Below are 25,312 nucleotides of genomic sequence, written 5' to 3' on the forward strand. Positions count from 1 at the left end.
GTCTGCACTCAGGGGAAATGAGCTCCCATTTGCTTCTCTCACGAGGCTTCAGTGGGAAAAACCGAACCCTCTGGGAAGGTGACAGAGAAAAAATTTCAGAGACTGATGTCCAGGTTCTCCCCGTCTGGGACCAGAGCCCTCAGCCAGATCCCTGCCTCGTTGAGCGCACGGGGAGGAAATGTCATTTATTTGAAAGACAAATTTGAAATATTGTGCCCCTGCATTGTTCTGGGCACTTCCCTCTGCTGGTAGCTGACACCTCCAAGCTGTGATAAGATTGTTTCTCAGTGCAGCATATCCATTATCCCCAGTGCATTTTGATTTCTGTCAAGCAGCCCGTTTGCCTTGGGCTAGTTGATTTGTTTTAACTCTCATCATTTATTTGCCATTTCCCCCGGCCTGGATCTGCAAAGCAGGACGGATGCCTTTGGTCTCTGCCGAGGAGCGGGGAGGATGCTCTTCGTCTCGCAGGGTCTCCCCTGGTCCTTTTCCACAGATGGAGCCATGCCCAGGTGCCCGCTGCCTGGATTTGTACCCCCCAGCTGCACACATCCTCACATTGCTTCCCCGGTCCTTTCCGCCAGCTGTTTCAAGGGATTGAGTGCTCCTCATCCTCCCTTGTCCTTTCCAATCCCTGTTGCACAGATTTTCTCTGCTCTTAGATAGTTCCCTTCTGGCCGAGGCACTTCTGCCTGCCAGAGCTTCGGGAACCTCTTGTTTGTCTTCCTGGAGAGCCTGTCCCGGTGCCAGCTCAGCGCTGGACCTGCTGGCCGGGATGGGCAGCATTCAGTGGGGCGGCCAAACTGGAGGCAGGAGGCAGCCCAGAACACCGGGACACCGAGGACCTGCCCCTTGGGTGTGCTGGGCTCTGTCCCCACCTCTCCTTGAGCCTTTCTGCCATCTGCACGCTCCCTTGTGCCCATTGCTTCACTCCCATCCCTCTCACCCACCTTCCGAGGAGCTTTGTGAGACCAAGGGACCTGCACAGCTGCCGAGCCCCGTGCCTGCTGGAGGTCAGGGGGAGGCAGTTACATTCCCTTCTCTCCTCGCTTTCAAGTTTCCTTTCAGGGCTCTCTGTTCTCCCTACCACAGAAATTTCCTCCACCTACCCCAGGGCAGCCCTGCGGCGTTCCCCTCCCCATCCCACTTTGCCTCTGTTGCTTTTATTCATGCTTTCAACGGGGAGAGTCAGCCAGGGATGAAGGCTTTCTGCCACCAAGAGCTGTTTGACAAGGCGAAGGAGGTTTTTCCACGTGGGCAGCACAGAACAGTGCAGATCTGGTAAAAATTTCCAGTTTCAGGGCTAGGGAAGGCAAGGTTCGTGCTTGGCTTTGTCCAGAGTGGATGTGGGCACTTGGCAGCATCATGAGAACCTGCACGTGGTCTTCACTTTGCCCACGGTGCAGAGCTTCACCCGAGTGTCCACCAGACACTCGGACACAGGTTGGTGTCCACCCAGGAGGAATCCCAGCAGGCCGGTAAGGGCTCACCAGTTAGCAGCTGGGAGGGAAATCTCTCCTGCCTGCGCTTGGGGAGGGCTCTGTATTTATGGTCTGTTGCTTCTGGGTATCTGAGGATGAACTGCTGGCCTGGGGCTTGGAGACCTGGATTCCCCTGGCCTGCTGAGCCACGGAGGGTGAGATCTGCCCCTCTTTGTGCCTTGTTTTCTTGCTGTTTTAAAGGAGCCCAGCAGCAATGATCCCAATCATCCCTTTTCTCAGGCACCTGGAGATCTGCTGATGAAGGAGCTGGCTGTGCTATCAGGATGCTCTGTACGTGGGGTCTTCTGCTGGCAATCCCATTCCCCCGGCCCAAGGACAAGCTGTGGGCTGGCCTGGAGCTCTTGGAGCTGGCAGCTCCAGATGAAGTTTGCCCAGAGGCTTTATAAGGTTGGGATCACAACCTGGAGCCTTTACCTTGTGTGACCACTTCTGCAAAGAGCCTTGATGTTCAGCTTTCCGTGCTGGGTCTTGCACGGCAGAAGCCTGCTGTGGCCACGCAGCAGATGCTGAAAAAAGCAAGATTTTTTTTTTCTTTTCTATTTTTTCCCCTGAGCAGAGTTCTTGTCCATCAGCATCTCCTCCGGGGAGGAGGAGGCAGTTCCTCTGGTCACAGGCGGTGGCAGGAGCGGAGGTGGGTAGGTGACTCCTGGGGCTGGGGAGGTGCAGGCAGGTACGATATTAAAACGTTGCCTGTTTTGGCTTGAAATACCGCTGTGCATCAGGCTCTGGAGCCAGAGGGTGCCTTCTCCTTCCGTGTGGTTATCCAGACTATGGTGTGGTGGAGGCTCGAGCCTTTCTGCCAGCCTGGCCTGTGTCAGAAGGCGCAAGCCATGGAGCAGTGCCATGTCTGGGAGTCACTCCGTGCCACCCGGTGCAGGGGAAAAGCCTCGGGGGCAGCGGCATCCCAGGGAGGCATTCGTGGTGCCAGAGGGACCGCTCTGCCTCCGGTCAGTGCCACAGCATGGCCCTGGGCAGAGGCACGGTGCTTGGGCAGCAGGTCACCGGGGTGCCCAGCACCATCCCCATCCCGTGCCCAAGCCAGGGCACGCGTCGGCTTTCTCCGTGCAGCAAAATCCCACGAAGCCACCGGCCAAATCCCGGGAAGCGAGGAGGCTGCTGCTGGCCGCAGATAAGGTGGTGTGACATTTAGCTTAATGCTGCTCTCCCTGTCTGCGCCGCTGTCTCGCTGGCTGTCCAAGGGGCTGCCCGAGGGAACCTCGGCTGCGAGCGTCTTCCCGTGAGCACGGCGGTGGGGGACCCCGCGAAGCGCTCACCTCTCGGTGCAGGAGGAGGCTGGTGCTGCCAGGGGCACCCGTCCTGGCCCTGCCGGCTGCGGAAGGCTCGCGGCGAGCCGAAAAGCAGCCGCGTTTGTGGAGCGGAGCTCCCCTCGTGAACTCCGTGTGAACCCATGTGGAGGTTCTTCTGGGGCTGCTCTTTGGCTGATTTCCTCGCTGACGAGGCAGGTCTGGAGCAGGATGCCGGACCCGAGGCTGCCTGCCACGGGGGCGCTCACCTCGTCCTCCTGCTGTGCCAGGGAGGGGGGCTCTGCTGCCCAAGCAGCCGCTCCTCACCGGGAGGAAAAACGCCAGCAGCCAGCCAGAGCCGTCCCTGAGCTGCAACCACTGCTTCCCAGCCTCGGGCTGGGCGCTGGGCACATCCCGCAGCCCTCAGGAGAGGCAGGGAGGGATGAGCAGTGTCCCTGGAGCGGGGTCTAGAGGTGGCGAGAGGGAGAATGGGGATAGTGGCACCTGCCAGGCACGGGGCACCAGCTCTGCCGGGCGTTTGCAGCCTCTCGGTGACGGAGGAGCCCGAGTCCCTCAGCTCTGGCTGAGATCTCCCACTTGGTGTAACTGCAAGCAGGGATCTCCCGGGTGCTTTGGGAGATCTCAGAGATCAGCCCCGAGAGCAGAGCAGGGAAGGAAAACCCTTTTCTTCCCATCCCTGCCCCGTGGCCGTCCTGTGCCACGTCCATCCAGGAGCCCGTGGAGCCATTCGGGCCCCTTGTGACATCCCCAGGAGGGGAAGGACGGTGGTGTCAGGTCTTTATATTATCACCAACAGCACAGGGGGCTGGCCAGGCTGGGCAGGGAGGCGAAGGTGCTCAAGACATCCTCACGTGCTGTGCTGCACAGGCGAAGGGACAAGGAGGGCACCTCTTGCTCGACACGATTGCTGTGGATAGAGTCAGCAGGCGCTTGTTGTTGAGGCTGTTCGACACTTTCCAGCGGAAGTTTGTTTGCTTATACCTTTGCCAGACCTTAACTGTTAGGGCTGAATTTTTCCATGCTCACTCTGCCTCAGGCTGAACTTTCTCCTTTTTTTTTTTTTCTTTTTTTTTTCTTTTTTTCAAGTTTCAGCAGAAGGTTGGGGAAAAACGGTAGCTTTGCCAATATTATTTTTTTTTCCGTCTCTTTGTTTAAGGACTTCTGGTGCCTCCATGCTTTGGAAAAGAGACTTGAAATTTGGCAGGGTTGGTACATTCCTGGTGGAAATCAACCCAGATTTGGTCAAATTGTTAGCCTCTGGAAAGCATGGCCGTGCATGCTCGGAAGAGCTTGGAGGAGGCGAGCACCCCGCAGGCGGTGGGCATGGGGCTCACGTCCCCACGTCCCCAGCAGCAGCCCCTTGCCCTCGTTGGTCTGGGTGACCGTGAGGACCCCCAGCAGGGTTTGGTGATCCTCATCAGACAGTCCCAAAGCATCCCACAGAAGGTGACCTTGTCTTTATCTCTGTTTCCATGGCTGGAAGCTGAAGCCCGGTCTGCTGGCAGAGCCCCCGTGGGTGTAAGCGCCGGGAGGAGGAGCTGCACGGCACGGGGTGTCCGAGCACCTCGGGGTGCTGAGCTGGGAGCTGGGCACAGCTCCAGCAGCCAGGAGAAGCTGAGGCAATGAGTGATGAAAGGAGAAAGCCTCCATGTGTTCCTGCATCCTGCAAGACCTTGGGAAAGGGTGTTTGTACCCCTTGTGTCTCCCACGGGTGTGCTTTGTGGGCCTGGTCACATCCACTGCAACGCGGGGACACGAGAGAGAGTCCTGACGGTCAGAGGTGTGACCTGGCATTTTGTTCATTTGGCTTTGTTCTTTTACATCGGGGTGGAAAGCAGAGCTACCTGCCCTGCTGGGGGCTTCAAAACTTCCCCCGTGGGCTCTGCTGTCCTGAGCTCGAGCATCTGAGAGCTCCCTGAAGCTGGAGGGAGCACAGCATGAGGTGGGAAGCTCCAGCGAGCACCGCTCGTGCCATCGTGGGGTGATTTCTGGCAAGGGCTGGAGACCCCAGAGCGTGAGGGGCAGGGAGCTGTGGGGCCAGGGACATCCCCAAGGGGGTGGCCGCTCACGGACACGGTGCCAGGGACCTCATGTGGGCAGCGTCCAGCGTGCCCAGTGCTGCTGGCCGGGTCCTGCTGGGTGCCTTCCAGCGGGAAAGGGGTTTTCTGACTCCAGTAACATTTACCAGCTGGGCAGCAGCTCTGGAGCCGGGTGTGTGCGTTTGTCTGTTCTTCCATTGTGTCTTGGCCGTCGTCTCCTCCTCCCCGCCGAGATCAATGTCTGTGGCCTGCCTTTTATAACCCCTTTGGGTGCAGCTCTGGAAGTCTTCAGCCGGTGGTGCTGGTTTTCATCGTGCAGCGTTGGCGCGCTCGAGCAGCTTGGTCCCCGTCTAGCTGGATGGCTTGGGTGGGACGATGGGCTGGAGGTGGGCTTCCACCAGCAGGGACATCCCAGCAGGGGTCTGCAGGGGGGCAGGAGCTCGTCTTTGGGGGCTTTGGGGTTCAAGGCTGGATGTGTCGGCTGGGAACGGAGAGCAGCCACAGGTGTGGGGCAGCGAGCTCAGATGACCTCCAGAAGTCCTCCTCCGGCCAATTTTCTGGAATTTCATGGTCAGGGAGAAGAGGTGGTTTCTGACGAGAGCCAGACCTCACCAGCGTATTCTTCCTGGTGGCACAAGGTGGCGCAGGAGGTTAAAGGATTTGCTTTTCATCTGCACAGGTCTGGGTTCAAATTGATCCCTCTCACTGCTGTCATGAGTCCGTCGGCCTCAGCCCCTGCGGCTGCGCCCCGGGACATGGCAGCGGGCGGCCGGGGAGCCTGCTGCCAGCAGAGCGGGGTGCTGTGGGGCCAGGAGAAGGCGTGCGGGTGGCACCCTGGCAGAGCATCCCTCCTGCACACACCACAGCCCGTGGCTGCAGTGTCCCTGAGGCACGGGGACATGCTGGTGGCCCGCAGTGCATCACCCCGGTCCCACAGCCCCACCTCTCACCGGTACGGTGCCCAGAGGAAGGTGCTGACCCCACACGGGCTGGGGTCCTCCAGCGGCTCCTCCATCCAAGAATTGGAGCTGGGACCTGAGCGTGGGGACAGGACCAGGCGAGGCTGAGCGTGGCCTCACCTCCATCCTTGTTCCTCCCAGCAGGGCGGCTGGGTCCTGGCTGTGGGGCTGAGCGTCCCCATCTCCGCATCCCAGCCCTTCCCCTGTGCTGCTCCCGTTGGGGCTTAGCTGGGGCCCGGTGACACCACAGGGAGAGTTTTTTTTTCCCCCCTCTTTTTGCCTTCAGTGCTCTTTGAGCCCAGGCGTCGTATGACTCAGCTTCTGCATTTGATACCCCCGAGAAGAGTTTGCACACATGCATCCGTGGCACAGAGCGGTGCCTGTTCCTGGCAGGCCGTGCAGGGATAGGGTTTCTTCCTGAAACAGGCAGTAAGTCCCCACTCTTCATCCGCTCCTGACATGCGGAAGTCGGATTTAGCCGGGATGGTGCCAGTGGGTCGGGGCCTCCTCCAGAGCGCTGCCGTCCTGCTCCAGCATCTGGTCGCCCTGCGAGGGGCGAGGGAGCGCTGCTAAGGAGCAGGGCAGGTGCTCGGCCGGGCCCCCTGCACCTTGGGGATCTGCCTGTCCTCTTGTCCCTACCTGCAGAGGTCCCGTTTCTTGTGTGTGCCAGCAGCGTCACGCACATTTTGGGTGCTGGGGCCGAGCCGTGAGCTCTGGCAGTCGGCGTGGGGCACGGTCAGCAGAAGATGACACCGACGTAGATCCCCTGAAGGGCAGTTTGGGCGCTGACCTTTAGGTCCTGCCTGCCTCTGCTGCCCGGTCTCTGCGAGCAGCTTAGGTCTAGAGGCAGCTCCCGGTCCAGCGAGGTGCCCCGAGCCCAGGGGAGCTGGGCAGGCATGAGGGCAGTGAGGTTTGTAGGGTGGCTGCGAGCCTCCTGGCCCCGTGGCTGCAGGGCTGCTGGTGCCGCCGGGGTTCCCCGGCGTGCGTTGGTCGTGGCTCGGGGAGGCCCGTCCTGCTCAGCCCTGTCCCCATCAGGTTCCAGTTAAAACCAAATGCGTTCTCCAGCCTAAGCTGTGCTGCAGTTTAAGCCCTTCCAAAAATGAAACAAATACCCACGGACTGCAATTCGAATTGCAGCTCAATTAGGGCTCGTTCCCAACGCGATCATAAAACCTCCAGTACGAAAACAAACAACCCAACCAAACCACATCCAAGCCTGACAGCATCCTCTGGAATGCCTTTAAAATAACAAGGGGGGCAGAGGAAGATGAAAAGCAGCGTGGCCGGTGGGTAGAGGGCTCCCTCGCCCTTGGGGCAACCCGTGGGGCCGGCAGGTGTGCGGCACCAGCTCCGCACCGCCGCAGGGACGTGATGGGCGCAGCGGGGCCGGGGGCTGCTGGCAACAGCATGGGGCTTGCGGGCCGTGGCTGCGATGTGTTCCCGGCAGGATCCGGCGGGCGAGGGAGAGCGGGGAGGTGGGGGACGCGTTTTTGCAGGGCGTTGGAGGAGCCCGGAGCTGCCCCAGCCCGCCGAGGGCAGCGCGGCGCTGGCCGGGGCCGGAGCCGTGCGCGGCGGCTGGAATGCATCCCCCCGTCACCCTGCCTGCGTCCAGCCAGGCTGGTGCCGAGCTTCGGGTTTCACTGCGGACTCTAAACCCAGCCATATTTAGCGTGCGCTCCTCCGGCCTGTCAGGGAGGGGAAGCCACAGCACAACTAATAAAAAAAGCCAAACAAAAACAATGTAATTAAAGAGACTCAGCACTGCGTGTTCCCATAGCAAGAACATTTACCCAAGACTTCCTTGCTCAGATGCTTAATGTCAAGCAGCAATTAGAGGCCGGCGTTGCCGGAGCGCAGCGAGGAGCATTTGTGCTCGCTGGGAGGCAGGAGGGACCGAGCCCCGTGGCGGGCAGACCTGCCTGCCCGTGCTGTGCCACGGGGACGGGGCTGGGGCTGTCTGCACGGGGGGACAGGCAGCGTGGGTGGCAGGGGGACACCGCACCCCAGGCAGCAGCTCCTGAGCCCCTACAGGCAGCAGCACCCTTGGTCTGCAGCGCACGCACCCACTTGGCTCAATCCCCGTGGAAATGCAGCTGCACTGAAGCAGAAATGTGGATTTTTCTGGGTGTGGGGGGATCCTGTGCCACCCGTGCTCCGTACAGCAGCTCCGGGCTGATGCCTCGTGGGCTGTGCACGCGGTGCTGGCGGTGTAGCTGCAGCCCTTTGCTGCAGACCTTCCCTGGCTGGGAGCACTGAGGCATCCTGGTGCCATGGGGCTGCTGTGTGTGCCGTGTGTGTGCAGGTGGGGAAGGAGCAGTGCAGGAGGAGACGAGGGTATGGGCACAGCCTGCAGTGCTCACGTGGCAGCAGTCCTGACCCTGATGGAAGGCTCTCGGGGATGGCCAAGGCACTGAAAGGCTAATTTCGGCCCTACTTAAATGGGAGTTGAGCCACAGGCTCTTTCTGGGCTCATTTAAATACCCCCGATCTGAATGCTTAATTAAAATAAATAAATTAAAAACAGGAAAAAAAAAGAAGCAGCAGCTTTATTGTGTTGCAGCAGAATTTGCTTGAGTGTCTCTGCTCCTTTCCTCCTGCAAACGTGCTGCTTGGACGGCAGAAATGGTGTGTTGTTTGGGGGGTCTCCGCAAGTGATCTACTCGGTTAGCTCCAAACCTTGCTCAGCTTCTTAAAGCCTCCATCTCTCCCGGAATCAGAGCGTGAGCTGCAGGAGGTCCGAGGGTCTCCTCACCAGGTGCTGCAGCTGCTCAGCTCCCCGTGCAAGTGTTCCCCAAGGGACACAGAAGTCTGCTGGGCTGGGGGCAGCCTGCCCAGCGAGGCATGACTGGTGCTGTCCTGCACCCACGCTGAGTCCCCTGCAGAGGTGCAAGGCTCTGGTGCTCGGGACACGCTGCCCAAGCCTGGGTGCGGCGCAGCGACTGCTTGTACCGACACTGGGCTAACAGCGCTGGGCTTCCGGAGCTCACGCAAAAATGTGCTGGCAGCAGTGGGGTCTATATAAGTTAGTTGTTATTGCTAAACAAAAGAGGCATGCTCGTTTCGGCTCCATTCAAAACAAAACCCAGCGGGTTTGCCAAGTGGGAAAAAAAAAAAAAAAAAAGAGAGAGAATCTGTAGGAAACAAACAAAGCCCTGGATCTGTTTTGTTGCCTTTCCTTGGACCCAGGTTTCAATAAGCAAGTGCATTTTCCAGACACGCAGATGCTTCTGCGGTGCAGAAATGCTGCCTGGGGCATGTGCCAGCTCCGGCGGGTGCACGGCTGCGGCCAGCCACAGGTACTGGGGTGCAGAGGCTGCAGGAGCCTGCCCAGCCTCTGGGGTGCTCCGCTGTGCAGTGGTTTTGCTCCATTTTGGCATGACCTGGTCACCACCCACGGTCTGCACGATATTTAAATGCCTTGGGGCTGCGTCCTGCACAGCAAGCACCTTCTGTGCACCCACATGTTTGGGCAGCGGGATGAGCAGCAGTGCTTGCAGACTGCCTGGCACATCCCGGGGAGCACCTTTGCCGTTAAGGCTGGAGCTCAGAGGAGTTGATGCGGTCCCTGTTTGGGAAATCCTCCTCATGCGGGTGGCTGGTGTGCAGGCTGTTCCCGTGAACTGTGCTGCTGTGCCAGGATGCCAAGCGCAGAATTTCGTCCTAGGTTTGAGCGTGCCTCTTGGTGGATTATGAAATCCCACTATTTGGAAGTGCTTCCCTACCCGTGCTCCGCTTTGGATCCATCCTCTGTTTCCCCAGCCCTGAAAAATTGCTTATGCTCAGGCGAAAGGAGTGGAAAATGCGAGTGCGTCGGCAGCTCCTGTCTGCTGGAAGCTGTGTTTCTGCTTGGTGGCCACAGGAGCCAAAAGGCACTCGTGTGCTGGCTGCGGGCTGCAGCGGGTTCTGCAGCGAGTGGCAGTGACCACGCCGTGTGCTCACCCGCAGGGCGCATGCACCAAGCCCCCAGGCTGAGCGTGGGCTTGTTGTGTGCTCAGCCCGAGGGTGTTTGAATGAGAAAATTCCCCTGTGCTGACTTCCGAAGCAGTCTGCACGCCGGTGTCCTCGGGCAGCTTTCTGGCTGATCCCTTGGTGCGAGCTCCCAGCTCGGGGTGAGGTTGCCCAGCCTGGGTTGGGCTTGCCCTGTGAGGTTGCCCAGATTGGGTTGGGCTTGCCCTGGTAGCTGGCTGTCAGGCTCCTGCTGGCCTTTGCCTGCTCCTTCAGTGGATAACCCCGAGCTGAACCAGGTCAGGAAGGCAGCCGGTGCTGAGACACCACGAAGCCATCCACATCGGGGTGTTCCCCATGCCACCAAGCCACCAGGAGCCCCGCAAGGACCCAGTCCTTGCTCTCGTCATAGAATCACAGAATGGTTTGGGGTTGGAAGGGACCTTAAAGCCCATCTGGTTCCAACCCCCTGCCATGGGCAGGGACCCCTCCCACCAGCCCAGGCTGCCCAAACCCCATCCAGCCTGGCCTCGGGCACTGCCAGGGATGGGGCAGCCACAGCTCCTCTGGGCAGCCTGTGCCAGCTCCTCACCACCTTCACTGTAAAGAATTCCTTCCTAGTTATCTAATCTAAAACTACCCTCTTTTACCTCAAAGCCATTAAGCCCTTCCCCACCCCAAGCCAGCTCATTCCTATGAAGAATTAACACCTCTCAGCCTCTGTCTTTTGGGCTCCAAAAGGGGAAAAAAAAAAAATAGCCTTGTGCACAAAGCCCCCGTAGCTTCTCCCTGTGCCGTGTTGAGCCGCTGGTGTTGGAGAGCAGCTCCTGGAGGTGACAGCAGCCTGTCCCCCCGGACAGGAGCGTGGTGCTGGGGTGGGTGCAGCCCCCTGGGGTGCTGTGTCCCCCCCCGGGGTGGGCAGGCTCCTTGCAGCAGGCCGGGGCAGCCCTGTCCGACACGGACTGGTTCTGTGCTGGAGCCTCGGGGAGCCTACGCCCTTAAACAAAATGCACTTAAAATGATATAATTACAACAATTATTAACACTGTTTACTGGGCCAAGATCTGCAGCGCTGGAAACATTAAAACCCCAGAATATGCAGAAACCACAGCGCTGTAAACCACCCAGTGAATCTGGCTGTGTTCATTACAGAAGAAGAGAGGGATCAAATGAAGTTGTCTTGTGCACATCCATCCTCACGCGCTTTAAACAGCATCACAGCAGCTCCACGAGAGGGGCCTGGGCAGCCCCGAGGTATCTTTTAGCAGCACCCCAGCCTTCTCCAGGCGTAACAGGGGCGAGGGCTGGAGACCCAGCTCTGGGCTCGCTGCGCTGGTGGGGTTTGCAGCAGCTCAGAGCTGCTGTCCACACCACGTCCTGCGGCCGGGAAGCTGAAAAGCTGGGGCCGGCGAGGTGCTGCTGCAGTGGGTAGGTCGGTAATTAGCAGCAAGAACTGATTGCGGCTGGGAGAGATTGAGCTAAGCTGCACCGACACTGGCAAGGCAGAGGAGCTAATTGCCGTGGCCCTGACCTCCTCCCGCCGCGTGCCCCCAGAGCTGGTGTCGGCTGCTCGTACCTCCAGGGCACGGCGGCTGCGGGTGTTGTTTTCAGCTCTCAGTTGCTCCACCGCAAAGTTTAGCTCCAGATAAATCAAGGCCATCTCACTGAGCCCCGATGAGTCACGACCACAGGTCCGGGAGCGCTTTTATCTTTGGGGCAGCTGGTTTAATATAGATAGACGTTTGCTCCAGAGCTCTGAATAATTTCTGTCTCTTTACTTCTCATTAAAAGCCAATGGGAGGAGGGAAAGCAGTGAGAAATTTCTCCGTGGCTCCTCTGTTTCTGCCATCTCTGTGATAACTTCCTCCGAGCTGTGCAGCCTGCCTGTGCTGGGTCATTTGCCATGTAGTCTAATTGGCAGAAAAAGGTGTTTCTGCTCCCAAGAGCCGTTCTTTTTAAAACCTGATCCTGCAGGCATAGCTGCAGCAGCGGGGATCTGTTACGGCAGGGTTTAATGCAGCTAATGTGGAGAGGTACTGCTGGGCTCCTCCTTTCCTGGCATGGAGCATCGTTGCCTCCCTGGATGGAGGGAACGGGAGGACAGGGTGCACAAGGGACGAGCCTGCGAGCGGGGCTGTCGCAGTGAGGTGGGAGCCAACCCAACCCATCTCCTCGGCAGGACCCAGCCTCCCCACCGTCACTGCTTTTAAACAGCATGGAAATGAAAGGTAAAACCATTGCAGGACTTCTGCAGCCCACTGTGCCTGGCGTGAAACCAGGGCGGTGAAGAGCACGTAGCGAAGCTGTTACCAATATCCTGCCTTCCGATGATGGCTTTTTATCCATCACCAGCACCCTCACAACTTCGCAGTACCATTTTGGCCTTGCCTTCTAGACAACTGCCATGCCTTTTGTCATGCTAATTCCTCACTTGTTATTTATCTTCTTGGGGAAGACCTTGCCCAAGGATATCTGGCCTTACACACTGGGCTATGAGGTCAAAACTGCAAGAAATGGTGTGAGGCATGGTTGCTCTCAATGTTCTTCAGACCTGATGCCCCCTAATGGGGAGCTGTGCCATGGGCTACAGCAACAGGGGGATCAGATGTTTGGTGCCAGTGAAAACCCTCGGTCCTGCAGCTGATGGGTCATGAGTAAAAGCCCCACACCACCGTGCTCGCACCGAGCTGGGGACCTGCGCCCGGTGCTGCTGGGGGTGTGGGGTCCTGGCTGCAGGGAGAGGGCACCAGGTTTCCTGGGGTCATGTGCATGTTTGTCATGTCTGTTTCAAGAAGGAAGCCAAAATGACAGTGGATAAAAGATCATTTAGCTTTATTAGTGTGGGCCGAGGTTCGGAGGCTGAGGAATGACCCAACAGCCTGTGTCCCCATTGCATGGGAGGCTGGGACTCGCATGGCTGAGGGTCCCTTTAGGGGCCTGGCTCCTTGGTGCCATGAGGAACAGGCTTTTGTCCATGCTCACTTTGCTTTCAGAGGGTTTCCTTGGCTGGAATAAAGGGCCCTGGGGCCCTGAGAAAATCGAGCACAGACGAGCACTGAGGGATGCTGATGAGCACTGGAGATGCAGAGCATCGGAGTGCGGCACCAACCGTGGCCATCCCAGCTCAAGGGTCTGGAGGGAAAATCCTCACCTGCAGGGTTTGGGGGAGCCCATTGGGACCCATAAAGGCCCAGCAACTGTGACCAGGAGGTGCTGGCTTGGATGATGGCAACAGATTCCCTGTTGGCACCAGTGTCCACCGTGCAGCCCCCTGCATCGGTGCCGTCCCAGCACTGCAGGGTCGGTGACTCTGGCTCTCCTGGCTCACGTCCCATTCCTGAAGCTGCCGTGTGCCTGCCTCTGCCTTCCCGGCACATCTTGCCAGCCCGTCACTCACTGCCTCTCCCCTGCCCTAGGTCGTCGTCTCCCAAAATGACGCAGCAGATGCGGGACCTGCAGCTGGCGCAGGCCAGGAAGCCGCCGGGCCCTTCCTCGCCGAACGCGGCCAAAAGGCTCTACCGAAACCTCTCGGGGAAGTTCCGAGTCAACTACACGTCCTTTGATGAGGGCAGCCTGGCGGGACGGGGCGAGAAGGAGAAGCTCCGCAAGTCCTACCTGGTGGGTGCCCACCGGTCCCCCCAGCCACACCGGGGCAGGGGATGAGGGGGACGGGTGGGGTGGGCGTTAGGTGAAGCTGCCTGGGGGCAGGGTGTTTGCTCAACGCCACCCATCTGTGGCTGCAAGAGCTGATGTTCCTCAGCCCCTGGTTCTGGGTCTCCCTGGTTCTGGGGGCAGCCACAAGCCCGGTTTGGGTTGGTGGGGTGCTGGGTGGGGTGAAGGAGCACTCCATGCCCAGCTCACCGGCGCTTCTCTCTCCATCCAGTTCCAGAGCAATGCTGCTCTCTTCGAGGCCGTGGAGCTGCAGGACCTGGACCGGGTGCAGGAGCTGCTGAAGCAGTACAGCCCCGAGGAGCTGGACCTCAACACCCCCAACAGCGAGGGGCTGCTGCCCCTGGACATCGCCATCATGACCAACAACGCTCCCATCGCCAGGGCCCTGCTGCAGGCAGGAGCGAAGGAGAGCCCGCACTGTGAGTTGGCTGGAGGGCAGGGAGAAGCAGCAAGGAGTTGGTGATGCTTTCGTCAGCTTTGGGGTTTCCTCTGCCTCCTGGGAGTCCACGTGTGTGGTGGGCTGGAGCGGGTTGTGCAGCACCCACATCTCCAGCTCGGGGAGCAGACCCTATTGCGTACTGCATGTGCCATGGGGCAGCTGGGAATGGTGCTGGCTCCTCATTTCAGAGCAGGAAACTAGGGAGGTTATGATGCTGGGGTGGGAAGAGGTGCTCAGACCCTGCTCCCTGCTTGCCCAGCCACACACTGGGGAGCGCCACTGTCCCTGCGAGCAGGGAACTGCAGCAAGGACGGGGACTCTGGGCTGGGATTTGGTGCCAGCAGAGCCTGGCTCCAAAGACGGTTCCCCCAACCACCTTCTAACCACCTCCTCATCACCTTCTCATCCCTCCGTCTCACTCCCCCCTGCCCCTGGCTGTGCCTGCCCAGCAGTTGTCAGCCTGGAGAGCCGCTCGCTGCACCTCTCCACGCTGCTGCGGGAAGCGGAGCAGCGCGTCAACGAGCTGACGGCGCAGGTGGTGAACGAGGCACCCAACGCCGACTGCTCCGAGAAGGAGAAGCAGCTCAAGGCCTGGGAGTGGCGATACCGGCTGTACAAGCGCATGAAGGCAGGCTTTGAGCACGCCCGTGAGTGCCCCAAGCAGGGCTGGGGTAGGAGCGGGGCTGGGCGTGGGATGGGGAGAAACCGCGGGGCTGCACCGGTGCCTGCCGGGGACCCTGCACCCTGCAGCCTGTGGTACAGGTGGGTGAGGGAGCAGGCACCCCGGGGACGCACCCCTGGGTGCAGGAGAGGCACAGGAGGGATGCTGCAGGGTTTGGAGTGACCGTCAGTGCTGTAGCAGTGCCCTGTGCTCTCTGCTCCTAGGAGTGCCGGACCCCCCCAGCAACGTGCACCTCTCTGTGGCCAGCAGCTCCTCGGTGCAGGTGACCTTCTGGGAGCCCCTGAGTGTCAACTCGGCCGTTGTCACCAAATACAAGGGTAAGGACCGGGGTCCCTGTGCAATTGTTGAGCACCCGGGGCGTGCCAGCAGGATGCAGTGGGGCACTTGCCCTGTGCTCACCCTGCCAGCACCCTGGGGGCTGTAAGGGTGCCGAGCTCTTGTTGAGCTGTGGCACGGCGCTGTCACACTACGGCATGGCAGAGCCACCAGCCAGAAGGTGCCTTCACCCATTTAAACCAGATATTTATTTTTCTGGGAGAATTCCCCCCCCCATCAGGCATCTCTAAGTCCTGGCCCATTGCTTGCTTAGCCTGGCTGGGTCCCCCGGCTTGGTCTGCTCCTCCTCCCTGTCCCTCCTCGCCTCGTGGCTCGGTCTGACCCCGGGGATGTGGCACATCGGGGCCTCTCTCATTGCAGTGGAGTGGAGCTGCTCCCCCACCTTCTCACCGCTGCTGGGGGAGGCCGTGGTGGACAAGCTGAAGAGCCTGCACTACACCATCCGGGGGCTGGTGTCGGTGAGCTGGGGGGGTCCGGGCTGCGGGGGCAGCTCCAGAGCCTGCACATGGGGCGGATGGGTGGGATGGCAGTGGGCAAGGGGACAGCGGCAGGAAGGGGGCTTGGGTAGGGGGACCGGGAGGGGCTGGGGGTGCAGGCAAGGGGGTGCTGCGCCCACGCTTTCGGGCAGGGATTGAGGGACTTGCAGGCTTGAGGAGCAGGGAGGACCCTTCTGTGTGCTGTGGGGGACTTGGGCAAGGCAGTGGTGCTGCTGGAGGGTGGCTGAGGGGGGTCAGAGCTCGTAGCCCGGGCCATGGGGCCCCGTTTTGTGCTCCTCGTGGCGTGCTGGGATTCCTCCCCACCTCCTCGCCCTGCACGCTGAGCCGGGAGAGGGACCCGCATCCTGAGTGTGCCTTCCCCCCCTCGCAGGGCACAGCTTACTACGTCCAGGTGTCTGCCTACAACATGAAGGGCTGGGGTCCCCCCCAAGCCTCAGTGCCCCCCTTCGCCATCCCTTCCAGTAAGTACAGCTGAGAGGTGGCACCCAGCTGTGGGATTGGGGTGGGGTGGGCTCGGGAGCTTTTGGGATGGGGCATTATGGCCCGTGGGGCAGGGGCAGAGCTGGGTGTGGTATTTAGGGTTTGCAGGTGGGTCGTGGGCCCCACAAGGTGGCTGTGCCCGGTGGAAGGGGTGCAGGGCTTGTATACAGAGCTATCAGCGCTGCCTTTTGGGGGATGCTGTCTCTGGCCCCTGGGAGCTCTGCCAGATATTTATTTTTCAGCCTGAAATTAGCCTGGCTGCCTGGTAAAGGCTGGAGAGGTTTTAGGCCACCTGGGCCAGCTGCTCCTAGGGTAGCTCGGACAGAGGATGTTTTGCTTTCTGAGCTAAGAAACCACCTCTGGGGGAAGGAAAACCATCCCTGTGTTTTTTTAGCAGAGCTTTGTAATTTAGCGTGGGGCAGCTTTTTGGAGGGGCCTGTCCTGCCCAGGTAAAGAAACCGGCGTTGTGTGAGGCTGGCTTTGCTCTGCCCGGGCACCAGGCATTTGTTCACGTTTGCACCCTTAAAGCCCCTCTGCTGTCCCACACAGGTCCTGTTCTGTGTGCACGAGATCCACGGGGATCAAGCAGGACGGATTTTTCTTATTTCTGTCCCCGTGAATATTTCTCCCTTCGGTAGAGATCCCTTCCTGGCCCAGCAGAACAGCCAGGCACCTCCCCGGGTGTTTTTAAAGCTCCTAAAAATAGTGGCGAGCCCCAGCCAAAGTTAACAGAGCTGAACTTTCCATGGAAAAGAGCAGCAGGCAGGACAGGGGGTGTTCAGAGCAATTAACCTAAAGCTAATGTAAAAGCACCGGCGGCCCCGTGCCGCTCCTGCCACCGCCGTATAGAGGGTGAGGCTGGCAGGAGAGCCTGCCTGGGTGTCTGCCTGGGTGAGCTCCGCTCCTGCATTCACCTGGACGAGGCTGCAGCTCCAGGGAAGACACTGGAAAGAATTTTATTTTTTCAGCCAGGTTAAGGGCAGTGGGAGCAGGCGGGACCTTGCTCCTGACCTCCGTTGTACCCTCACTGCGGGGCGGCCGGTGGCCTCGGGGAGCTCCTGGCCCCGTTCTCCCTGCCAGCTCCTGGGCACGGCCCCAGAAGTGCCCCCCACACCCCAGCCCTGTGGGTTAGCAGAGGACGGCGGGGCCATGTTGCAGCTTCCCCGATCTGCTGCAGTTCCTAGGGCTGAAAGAACTTGGTGGCTCCGGAGCTGCTCCCAGCACGTGGCGATGGTGCTGGGGACAGGGAGGTGCTGTGCCAGGGATCCTCTGCGGGCTGGGAAGAGGGGCACAAAACAGAGCATCTGCCAAAACCCCATAAGTGCTGAATGCCCCGGGACCCTTGGCTTGTGCTGTGGGGCACGTCTGGGGTGCCGGGAGGTGCCGTGGGGTGGGGAGCAGCTCCGTGGAGAGGGGTGTCAGGGGGTGACACCGGCTCTGTCCCTGCAGACTGGAGGGAGTACGACGGCCGGGCCCCGCGGCGCAGGGGCCAGGCTGAAGCTCTGGACCACCTGCTGGGCCAGGTGAAGACCGTCCACCAGCACTGCGTGTGCCACGGTGAGTCTGCAGCACCTGGTGGTCCCGGGGGGCTCTGCTGGTCCCCAGGGCTCCGGGGGGTCACCTGCTGAGGCACAAGGAGCTGGGGTGGCACAGAGGAATGGGATAAGCAGCGGGGCAGCTCGTGCAGTGACCCCCGAGGAGCCCACAATGCCTCCCCCCAGGCTGTGGGTGCTGCTCTTGGGGTCACGCCGCAGCACCCTCTGCTCTCCACTCCCCAGAGCCCTGCAAGAACCAGCCCCAGAGCAGGAAGCACTCGGTCTCCAAGAGCCTCAAGCACCTCTTCCACGCTGGCAGCAAGTTCCTCAAGACACTGAAGCGGTGAGAGCCTCGTGAGGGGGGTGGTGTCACAGAGCCTGTGGCCCCACAGGGATGTAGAGCTGGCCAGCCAGGGCTGCAGGTGCTTGGGGTGGGTCCCTCCTTGGGATGGGCCCGTGCTGTCAGTGGGGATCAGTCCCATCGCTCAGAAATCAAACATTTATGTTTGGACCAGCCCCGTACGGGGCACCTCCCCTGCCTCCTGGAGACAGACCCTTTGGGAACTGAAGCTGGTGGCCAGGGGTGACCCCGCAGCCTGTCTTCCCTTCCGCGCAGGGGCCTCTACCTGACAGCCATCTTCTACAAGGACGACAACATCCTGGTGACCCACGAGGACCAGATCCCGGTGGTGGAGATCGACGACACCTACTCGTGCCTGCTCATGCAGGATTTCCTTTGGTTCACCAAGGTAGGCAGCCCCCGCGCCCTGTGCCGCGCGTCCTGACGCTGTGAGATTCGGGCAGCCACCGCCATGAGCACGGTGTCCTTCAGGGGTGTCACCGTGTGTGAGGCACCTCCACTGCAACCCTTACCCTGTGTGTGGGGGCTGAAAACTGCTCTGCTCCAACTCAGGAAGGTGCCCCTCCTAGAAAGGGAGGCATCTCGGGCAGGGGAGCATGTAAAAAACGTCCCCCGTGCTGCTGAAAGTGTTGTGTGCGCGTGCACCTTCCTCACCCAGCTCGGATGGAGAGGGACCGACGGGCTGTCCCCAGGGCCACCCCATGTGAGCAGGCAGCTGGGGGAGCTCGGCTGGCGGTGACAGCCCCTGGCTGTGCTGCAGGTATCGTGCATGTGGGACGAGATCCTGTGGCTGCGGCAGTGCGTCACCGTCTCCCAGTCGTCCTGCTCCTGCATCCTGCAGACGCGCTTCAAGATGCTGCTGGCCATCTCGCAGATGCAGGTGAGGGGAGGGGGGGTCCCTGTCCTCCTTCTGCCTCCCAGAGTGATTTTTGGGGGTGCTCCTCTGGGAGTGCTGGAAAAAAAACAGCTCTGCCTGCTCTGTGCCACCGGGCTGCAGCTGGGCCACAGCCTTGCCATCACCCGTGGGTCCCCAGGTGCCAGGTTCTGCAGCACGTGGAGGGTCTGGGGACTGTCCGTGGGTGCTCTGCCAGGTTTCCAGCAGGCAGCGTGGTGTCCCCTGACCTTTCTCCTGTCCCCCATCCCGGTGTGCAGGGGCTGCTGGGCATCCAGGACCTGGGGCAGGTCTTCTTCGAGCCCATCAAAGACAAGCAGGGCAACATCCTCATCGTCACCCTGAAGGAGGTGAAGACCAACCAGACCTTCGAGAGCGTCCGCTGGGTTCCCATCTGCAAGCTGCAGACCAGCCGCAAGTCCGTGTCGTCCCCGGAGGAGCCCACGGCCCTGGACACGCTGCTCATCTCCGTGCAGGTGCTGAGTGAGGGGGCTGGGGACACAGGGGCTGCTTCCAGACAGCACACTGGGGCTGTCCCTCATGCCTCCAGCACCCGGCACGAGGGCTGGAGAGCACCTTGCTGTGAGGGCTGGCTCACTCCAGCGGTGCCTGTGTCCTCAGGACAAGCTGGCTTACCACCAGCGGAGCAGCCATGCCCTTTCCCCGGGCCTCTACCTGGGCTACCTGAAGCTCTGCAGCGCTGTGGACCAGATCCGGGTGCTGGTGCCCGAGCAGCTCCCCAACATCTTGTGCCACGTGAAGATCCGCTCCAACCCCAACATCTCCAGGTGGGGCTCGGGGGGCATCTGGTCTTTTTCTCTGCCTTGTCCAGCACAAGAGCGCTCGTGGCCACTGCCTCTTGTGCGTGGACTCGAGGCAGTGGCGTGGCTCCACCGCCCAGCCCTGTCCCTGCCAAGCCCTGCCTAGGGCTGGAGAAAGCCGAGGTCCCCCTGCTGCCACCACAGCTCCTACGTCCCCTTGGTGGAAGAGCTAAGCAAACACAGCTCTCGTCGGGACGGGGTGTTTAGGTCAGCCCCGAGCTGCTCCCTCCAGCACGTTCTGTCTGCCGTTCTCCAGGGAGGAGTGGGAATGGCTGCAGAAGATGGCCAGCATGGAGGAGCCCGTTTCTGCGGAGCCAGAGGCTGAGACATCCCAAAACCACTTGTTCCAGGAGCTCCAGGCGGCCATCAAGGAGCTGATGACCCTGGTCAACATCCCGTTGCAAGAGGTGTGGGTGGGAGCCAAGGTGCAGGGACGAGGGAGATGACGTTTGCAGCCGTTACCTGTCGTGTCTTTTGGACGGGCTCTTGCAGGCCAAAGATTTCCGCCTGTACAGCCAAGAGGTGCTGGATTTTGGGGGCCAGGTCTCCTTCCTGCTGCTGCTGCCTCCCTCAGATGACGTCTGCACGGCGCCGGGCCAGAACAACCCCTACACCCCTCAGTCTGGCTTCCTCACACTGCCGCTGCAGATCTTCGAGCTGGGTGAGAAAAGGGGTGGCCTGCACTGCCAGGGCCTCCTCGTGCTGCTCTCCTTGAGCCTGGGAAGGGCTGGAAGGCGCTGCTGGGGTGGCTGTGCTCTGTCACCTCCCTAGCAGAGGGGGGAAAGGGAGTGCTGAGGGCTCCCCAGTGCTCCAGGTGGGCTCCCCGGTTTGGGTGGGCACGGAGGAACCCCTAGGGAGCTGATATTTTTCATTCTCCTCCTCCCTTCCGTCCCTCAGTGCACTTCTTCACATACGACCGGGAGTTCATCATGCAGTACTGCCAGGTGTCTGCCCTCCTGGAGCTGGAGTCGCTCCTCTCGCAGCAGAGCCTCAGGGAAGCCTTCTCTGACGCCGAACTCTCCACGGCCAAGCAGAGGCACCAGCAGGTGCAGGATTACATCCAGGTGCGCAGCGCAGGCGCTGGGAGCCAGCCAGGCTGGCCACGGTGTGCCCACGGGACCGAAATGCCCCAGTAGGTCTGTCCCCTTCTCCCCACTGTGGCCCCGCAGTGTCAGGGCTTTGTCTGGCAGCATCTCGCTGCGATCCCTTCGTTAAAGGTTTGTAAAGCACTGCCGGGGGGTTCCGCGCTCCAGGGGGGTTCCCCTGAGCTTTTGCCTCTTGGGAAAGGTGTGTGGGGAGAGGCCGGGTTTCATTGGGGGATTTTTTTATGGTGGCTGTTTGCTTTCTGAAAGGGATCCTTTATTTCCACTTCTGGCAGCAAATGGAGGAGATATGGCGCGAGATGCGCTGGATTATGGATGCCCTGCAGCACGCCCGGTACAAGCAGCCGTCCTGTGGGGTGTCCCTCAGCGGGTTCCTCAGCACCTCCAGCAGTGCCATGAAGGAGAAGACCCAATCCTCCTCGTCCCACCTCGACTTCCTTCCCTCCCCGGCGCCCTCCCCAGAGACCAGCCGTAAGCTCAACTCCGGTAAGGGCCCGGCTTTGCGCAGCTCCCGCTCCCCCTCACGCCAAGCCGACGACCTCTTTGCTTCCCTTGCAGACCTGCACGGGCTGTCGGACGAGGAGGGCTCCTCCGAGGTGTTCCTGGCCACCGACAGCGACTACGACTCCAGCAGGGCGCAGAGCCCGAAGGAGCTCGACCTGGTGTCCTCCTCCTCGGGGCCCGAGTGCTGCGGCAGGAGGGCGCCCCGCAGCCTGCGGGACAGCGCCCCGGACGTCCTGCAGAGCCACGAGCTCCAGCCGGTGCCGCTGCCCCCGCCGGAGCCCCGGCCGCCCCCCGAGCTCTACGACAGCGACTTCGTCCTGCCCAGCCGGCAGATCGAGCTGCTGCGCATCACGGAGAAGCGGCAGGCGTACTGCGTGCGAACCAGCAGCCTGGACTTCCCCAAGCCCCTCTGCCCGGTGGCCAGAAAGTCCTGCCCCGGCTCCGTCGACAGCTCCCCGACGGAGAGCAGGACCCCCGGGGGCCACGGCGGCCAGCTCAGGATGGGGACTGGCTCCGCACCCAGCCCCGAGCGCGGCCGGACGCGCTCGGCGGAGTGGACTCCGAGCTGCCAGGAGCCACTGGAGCAGCCCGGGTGCTTGGCCGACCGCGGGAAGAAGCCGGGCTCTGTCACCCTGCGGGTCTGCCCTCAGTACGAAACCGGACTCTCCAAAGAGACCAGTGTCAAGGTACCGGAGCCTACTAAAGGCAGCGGTGCGGCTGCCAGGACGGGGGAGGCAGGCACTGCAGGCTTGCGTGGCCCTCTCCTGGCTCTGCCGTCTCCATCCTTGCCATGCTGAGGGGCAGGTCCCCAGGAGACCCCCAGTGCTGCTGCCCCGTGTCCCTCTGCCCTCAGCACAGCACGGGGGACCCCACGTCCCCTGCAGCTCAGCCCATGTGCCCATCTCTGCTGCTCAGGGGCCGGGATGGGGCCACCAGCTTAGCCAGCAGGGTGTTCTGAGGACAGAAGGCAGGGTTGGGGTTTGGCACTCAGCCTGACTGCTTAGTGCCATCCGGGGTCACCAGCCTCAGCTCCGTGGTCTCTGCTCCCCTCCCTGCAGCCACGTGCACATGGATGGGGAAGGGAGCAGAGGGCAGCTTGCCTCAGCCCTTGGAAGGAGCAGGCAGAGCTGCCTCCTCACCGGGGGCACCGGGGCCCGCGAGCCCCCCGTGGGTCCTCTCTGCTCCCTCCCTGGCTGTGGCAGGGCTTTGGAGCTGAGCTGGCTCCCAAAGCTCCAGGCTGCCTGCACCCATTGGAGCCCGCGGGCACGCAGCCCAGGCAGGTCCCCTCTGTGCTCTGCCACCTCCTCTGCTTCCAGCCACCAAGTCCTTCCCCTCTTGAAGCTTCCCTGGTGAAATTCCCGGTGCCATGGCTCACGAAGCAGCCCGAGTGCGGCTCATCTGCAAAAGGGTGCAGGAAGGAGCAGGCTGCAGGGCTGGAGGTTTATTGCCAGGCAGTTTTGATAGCCAGTTTCTCTTCACCCAGCAGGGATGTTAGAAGCAGAGGGAAATCTGACTCGCAGTATTTATTTTCCATTTGAGAAATTACCATAGATTTCTATGCAACTGAAGTGCAGCCCTGGGTTCCTGGCGGGCTGCCCACGTGGCTTTTGAAGTTGCAAAGCTCGGGACATGCCTGCTTGAAAGCGTTTTACGATGTTCTCCTCGAAGAACCGAGTTCAAAGGAAAGGCTCCTCGGCTGGCGTAAATCAGCTGAGCCCCATGATGATTGTTCGGAGCTGGCAGGCTTCACGTGGGCCGAGGGCTTGGACCACCCTGTCGGGGCACTGCCCGCGGCGCTCCGCAGGCCCTCACGGATGTGCCAAAGGAAACCGTCGCCTTGCCCGGCTGAGGGCCTTTGAAGGGAAGGATCAGGCTCCTGACGGCCGCTGGCAGCCAGAGCCCGGCGGTCCTGGTGCTCTCGTCCTGCCTCAGGATTCAGAGGGCAATCCTCAGCGAAGCGGTGAGGGAGGGCGAGGAGAGCTGGTGGGCAGAGCCCCCCGGGTGCTCTCCGAGGGGATTAACTTGAGCCCCGCTTCCCAAGGAGCTCAGCACCAGGGCGGCTGTGGTGCTGTGGTGCTGGGAGCCTGGGTGCTGCTCGCAGGAGGGGCTTTGACACCTCTGAGCTGGCAGGAGCAGGGCTCAGACCGTGCAGCCCTCGCAAGCTGCAGGCACGGGGCAGCGCGGGCGAGCCGTAGGTGGCAGGCAGGACAGCCACGCTGAGCTGTGAGGATGAGGATGGAGGGTGCAGCCAGGGGGAGAGAGGTGCAGGAGCTGCGCCCCGGCGTGCCGCGTGTCCCCGGGCACCTCGTTGGGGCCGTTCCTGCCCCCCGACAGCTTGCGGAGGGCGGCCGCTGCCCCTGGCCCTCCTCGTCCCCCCCTGACCGCCGTCTCTCCCACCTTTGTCTCTCCGCAGCTGCACATCACCAGCCAGACGTCGGCCGGGGAGGTGGTGAAGCTGGTGGTGCTGGAGATGAACGACGTCTCCCGCGGCGTGCTGGGCGGCTCGGCCGCCTTCTGCTACGGCGAGGAGCAGCTGGAGCACTTCGGACTGGTGTTCGCCTCCGAGGAGAGCGAGCGGTGGCTGCCCGATGACTTCCTGCCCCTGGCCCTGCACGCCGCCCGGCCCGAGGGGCGCTTCTTCGTCCGCATCAAGGAGACGTCGCCCCTGGTGCTGCAGTTCGGGCCCGCCACCACCGTATGAGAGGAGCGGCGGCGGCGCGGGGGCCTCGGCCCTGCGGCAGACAGCGCGTCTCTGATGCTTCCTTCTTCCACAGACACCCTCTCATCAGGCGTCCGCGGGGTGGAATGGGATCATACCGGGCTGTGTGTTACTTGTTTGTGTTGGGTTTTGTTGGTTTTTTTTTTTTTTTTTCGTTTTTTTTTTTTATTTTATTTTTTTTAACCAAAGAGACGTCGAGACTCGGTTTTTCTGACTGCAGAAGATGAGGGTGGAGCGCGGAGACCTCAGAGCTTGGGAGGAATCCTTGCAGGAATGGAATTTTTGAAAGCAAACATTTTTAAGGGGAAAGGGGGGGGGAGAGAGAGGAAAAAATATTACACGAAGGAGCAGCAATACTCTTTTTTTTTTTTTTTTTTCCTTTCTTTTTCTGAAAATCCTTGTCTGGGATTTAGTGAAGGAAGAGCCACGGAGGATTGCTGGCTAGAGTCGCGGTGTCGATGAGGAGAGGGCATGATGCACAAGGACAGCACTGAGAAGGGTGTTCCCTATCCGTCCTCGTTTCACTGTACCTGGAGAAACAGTTCTTGCACATAGTTCTCAGAACAGAATGTGTTTTGTTTTGTTTTGTTTTGTTTTCTGGAAAAAAAAAAAATAATTGTGCTAGAGACACTGGAGTTGTATAGGAGGTGAAGACCCTTTTTCTTGTTTTAGAGGCAAAAGGAAGCCACGCCAACAGCCCCCCACTCACATGCACGTGTACGCAGCTGTGCTGACACCACCACTAGAGGTTTGCTATAGGGCATCTGCTGCAGCACACCCAGCACCACCTTGGGATTCCCTTTCCTCCTCGGTTGCTGTTTTGTTCTGGTGATTGTGAGTGGCCTCTCTTGTATGTCCTACAGCATGACACTTTGTTAGCAACTAGGTCTCTTGTTCACAAGGTTATTTTTCTGATCCTGTGGTCCATAGTAAAGATGACTGCTGCTGACCGTGTATTGCTCTCTTCCTTCTCGCGGCCTGATGAGCAGGGCCTCTGTCCTTAACCCACATCCCCCAAATTATCCCTAGTTTCAGTGGCTGGGCCTGCCTTTCCCAGGAGCGGTTAACGGGATGCTCTCGACCCAGCAGAGGTTTGTGTTAACACACACACACACCCCGTGTGTGAGAGGAACAGGCAAGTTGAAGGCAGCGATCTGTCACCTTCAGGTGCTGGAAACCTGGTGGCTGCAGGGCCCGAGCACCCGCAGATGTGCAGTTACACACCCTGCTCCTGTCCTGCAGCCTCCTCCGAGAGACAAGCACCTGGAAAAGAGCATGGAAGGTGGCCGGAGCTGACTTTCAGCTGCCACGAGTGCTTTCAGAGAGGCAGCGCACAAGGCACGGGGCCGGCACCCCTCGCAGGTGAGGTTCCCCTTCTCCAGGCCTCACTGGGTCGGCCACACCATGCCACGCCACATGGTGAGGAGCCAGCATGGGCCTGTGACACCCCACATCGGCCTGGCCACATGCATCCCCTGGTGGCACCTCCGACTGGTGGACAACTCCTGCGAGTCACAGCCTGCGCCCAGTGTTAGGGCAGGGCCGTGTCCACCTCATCTCT

General features: G+C 60.7%; 1 protein-coding gene across 1 annotated transcript in view; it reads left to right on the forward strand.

Moving 5' to 3' along the window:
* LOC309884002 (ankyrin repeat and fibronectin type-III domain-containing protein 1-like) overlaps positions 1-24,700 on the forward strand; it is a gene marked incomplete at its 5' end in the record, with an annotated part of 153,051 nt that extends 128,351 nt beyond the window's left edge. The window contains 18 exons of the mRNA XM_082772613.1: positions 13,127-13,328; positions 13,594-13,801; positions 14,274-14,468; positions 14,707-14,820; positions 15,200-15,297; positions 15,707-15,797; positions 17,266-17,373; positions 17,595-17,694; positions 17,968-18,100; positions 18,473-18,592; positions 18,865-19,080; positions 19,226-19,392; positions 19,682-19,832; positions 19,918-20,086; positions 20,323-20,489; positions 20,804-21,014; positions 21,087-21,718; positions 23,446-24,700. Coding sequence (XP_082628739.1) covers positions 13,127-13,328; positions 13,594-13,801; positions 14,274-14,468; positions 14,707-14,820; positions 15,200-15,297; positions 15,707-15,797; positions 17,266-17,373; positions 17,595-17,694; positions 17,968-18,100; positions 18,473-18,592; positions 18,865-19,080; positions 19,226-19,392; positions 19,682-19,832; positions 19,918-20,086; positions 20,323-20,489; positions 20,804-21,014; positions 21,087-21,718; positions 23,446-23,733 — 3,370 coding nt within the window. The 3' untranslated portion in view covers positions 23,734-24,700. The remainder of the gene's footprint in view (positions 1-13,126; positions 13,329-13,593; positions 13,802-14,273; positions 14,469-14,706; positions 14,821-15,199; positions 15,298-15,706; positions 15,798-17,265; positions 17,374-17,594; positions 17,695-17,967; positions 18,101-18,472; positions 18,593-18,864; positions 19,081-19,225; positions 19,393-19,681; positions 19,833-19,917; positions 20,087-20,322; positions 20,490-20,803; positions 21,015-21,086; positions 21,719-23,445) is intronic.
* Between the last annotated feature and the right edge of the window lie 612 nt (positions 24,701-25,312).

Source organism: Aythya marila (genome assembly GCF_965140915.1).
Source record: "Aythya marila genome assembly, chromosome: 15".
Classification (NCBI taxonomy): Eukaryota; Metazoa; Chordata; class Aves; order Anseriformes; family Anatidae; genus Aythya; species Aythya marila.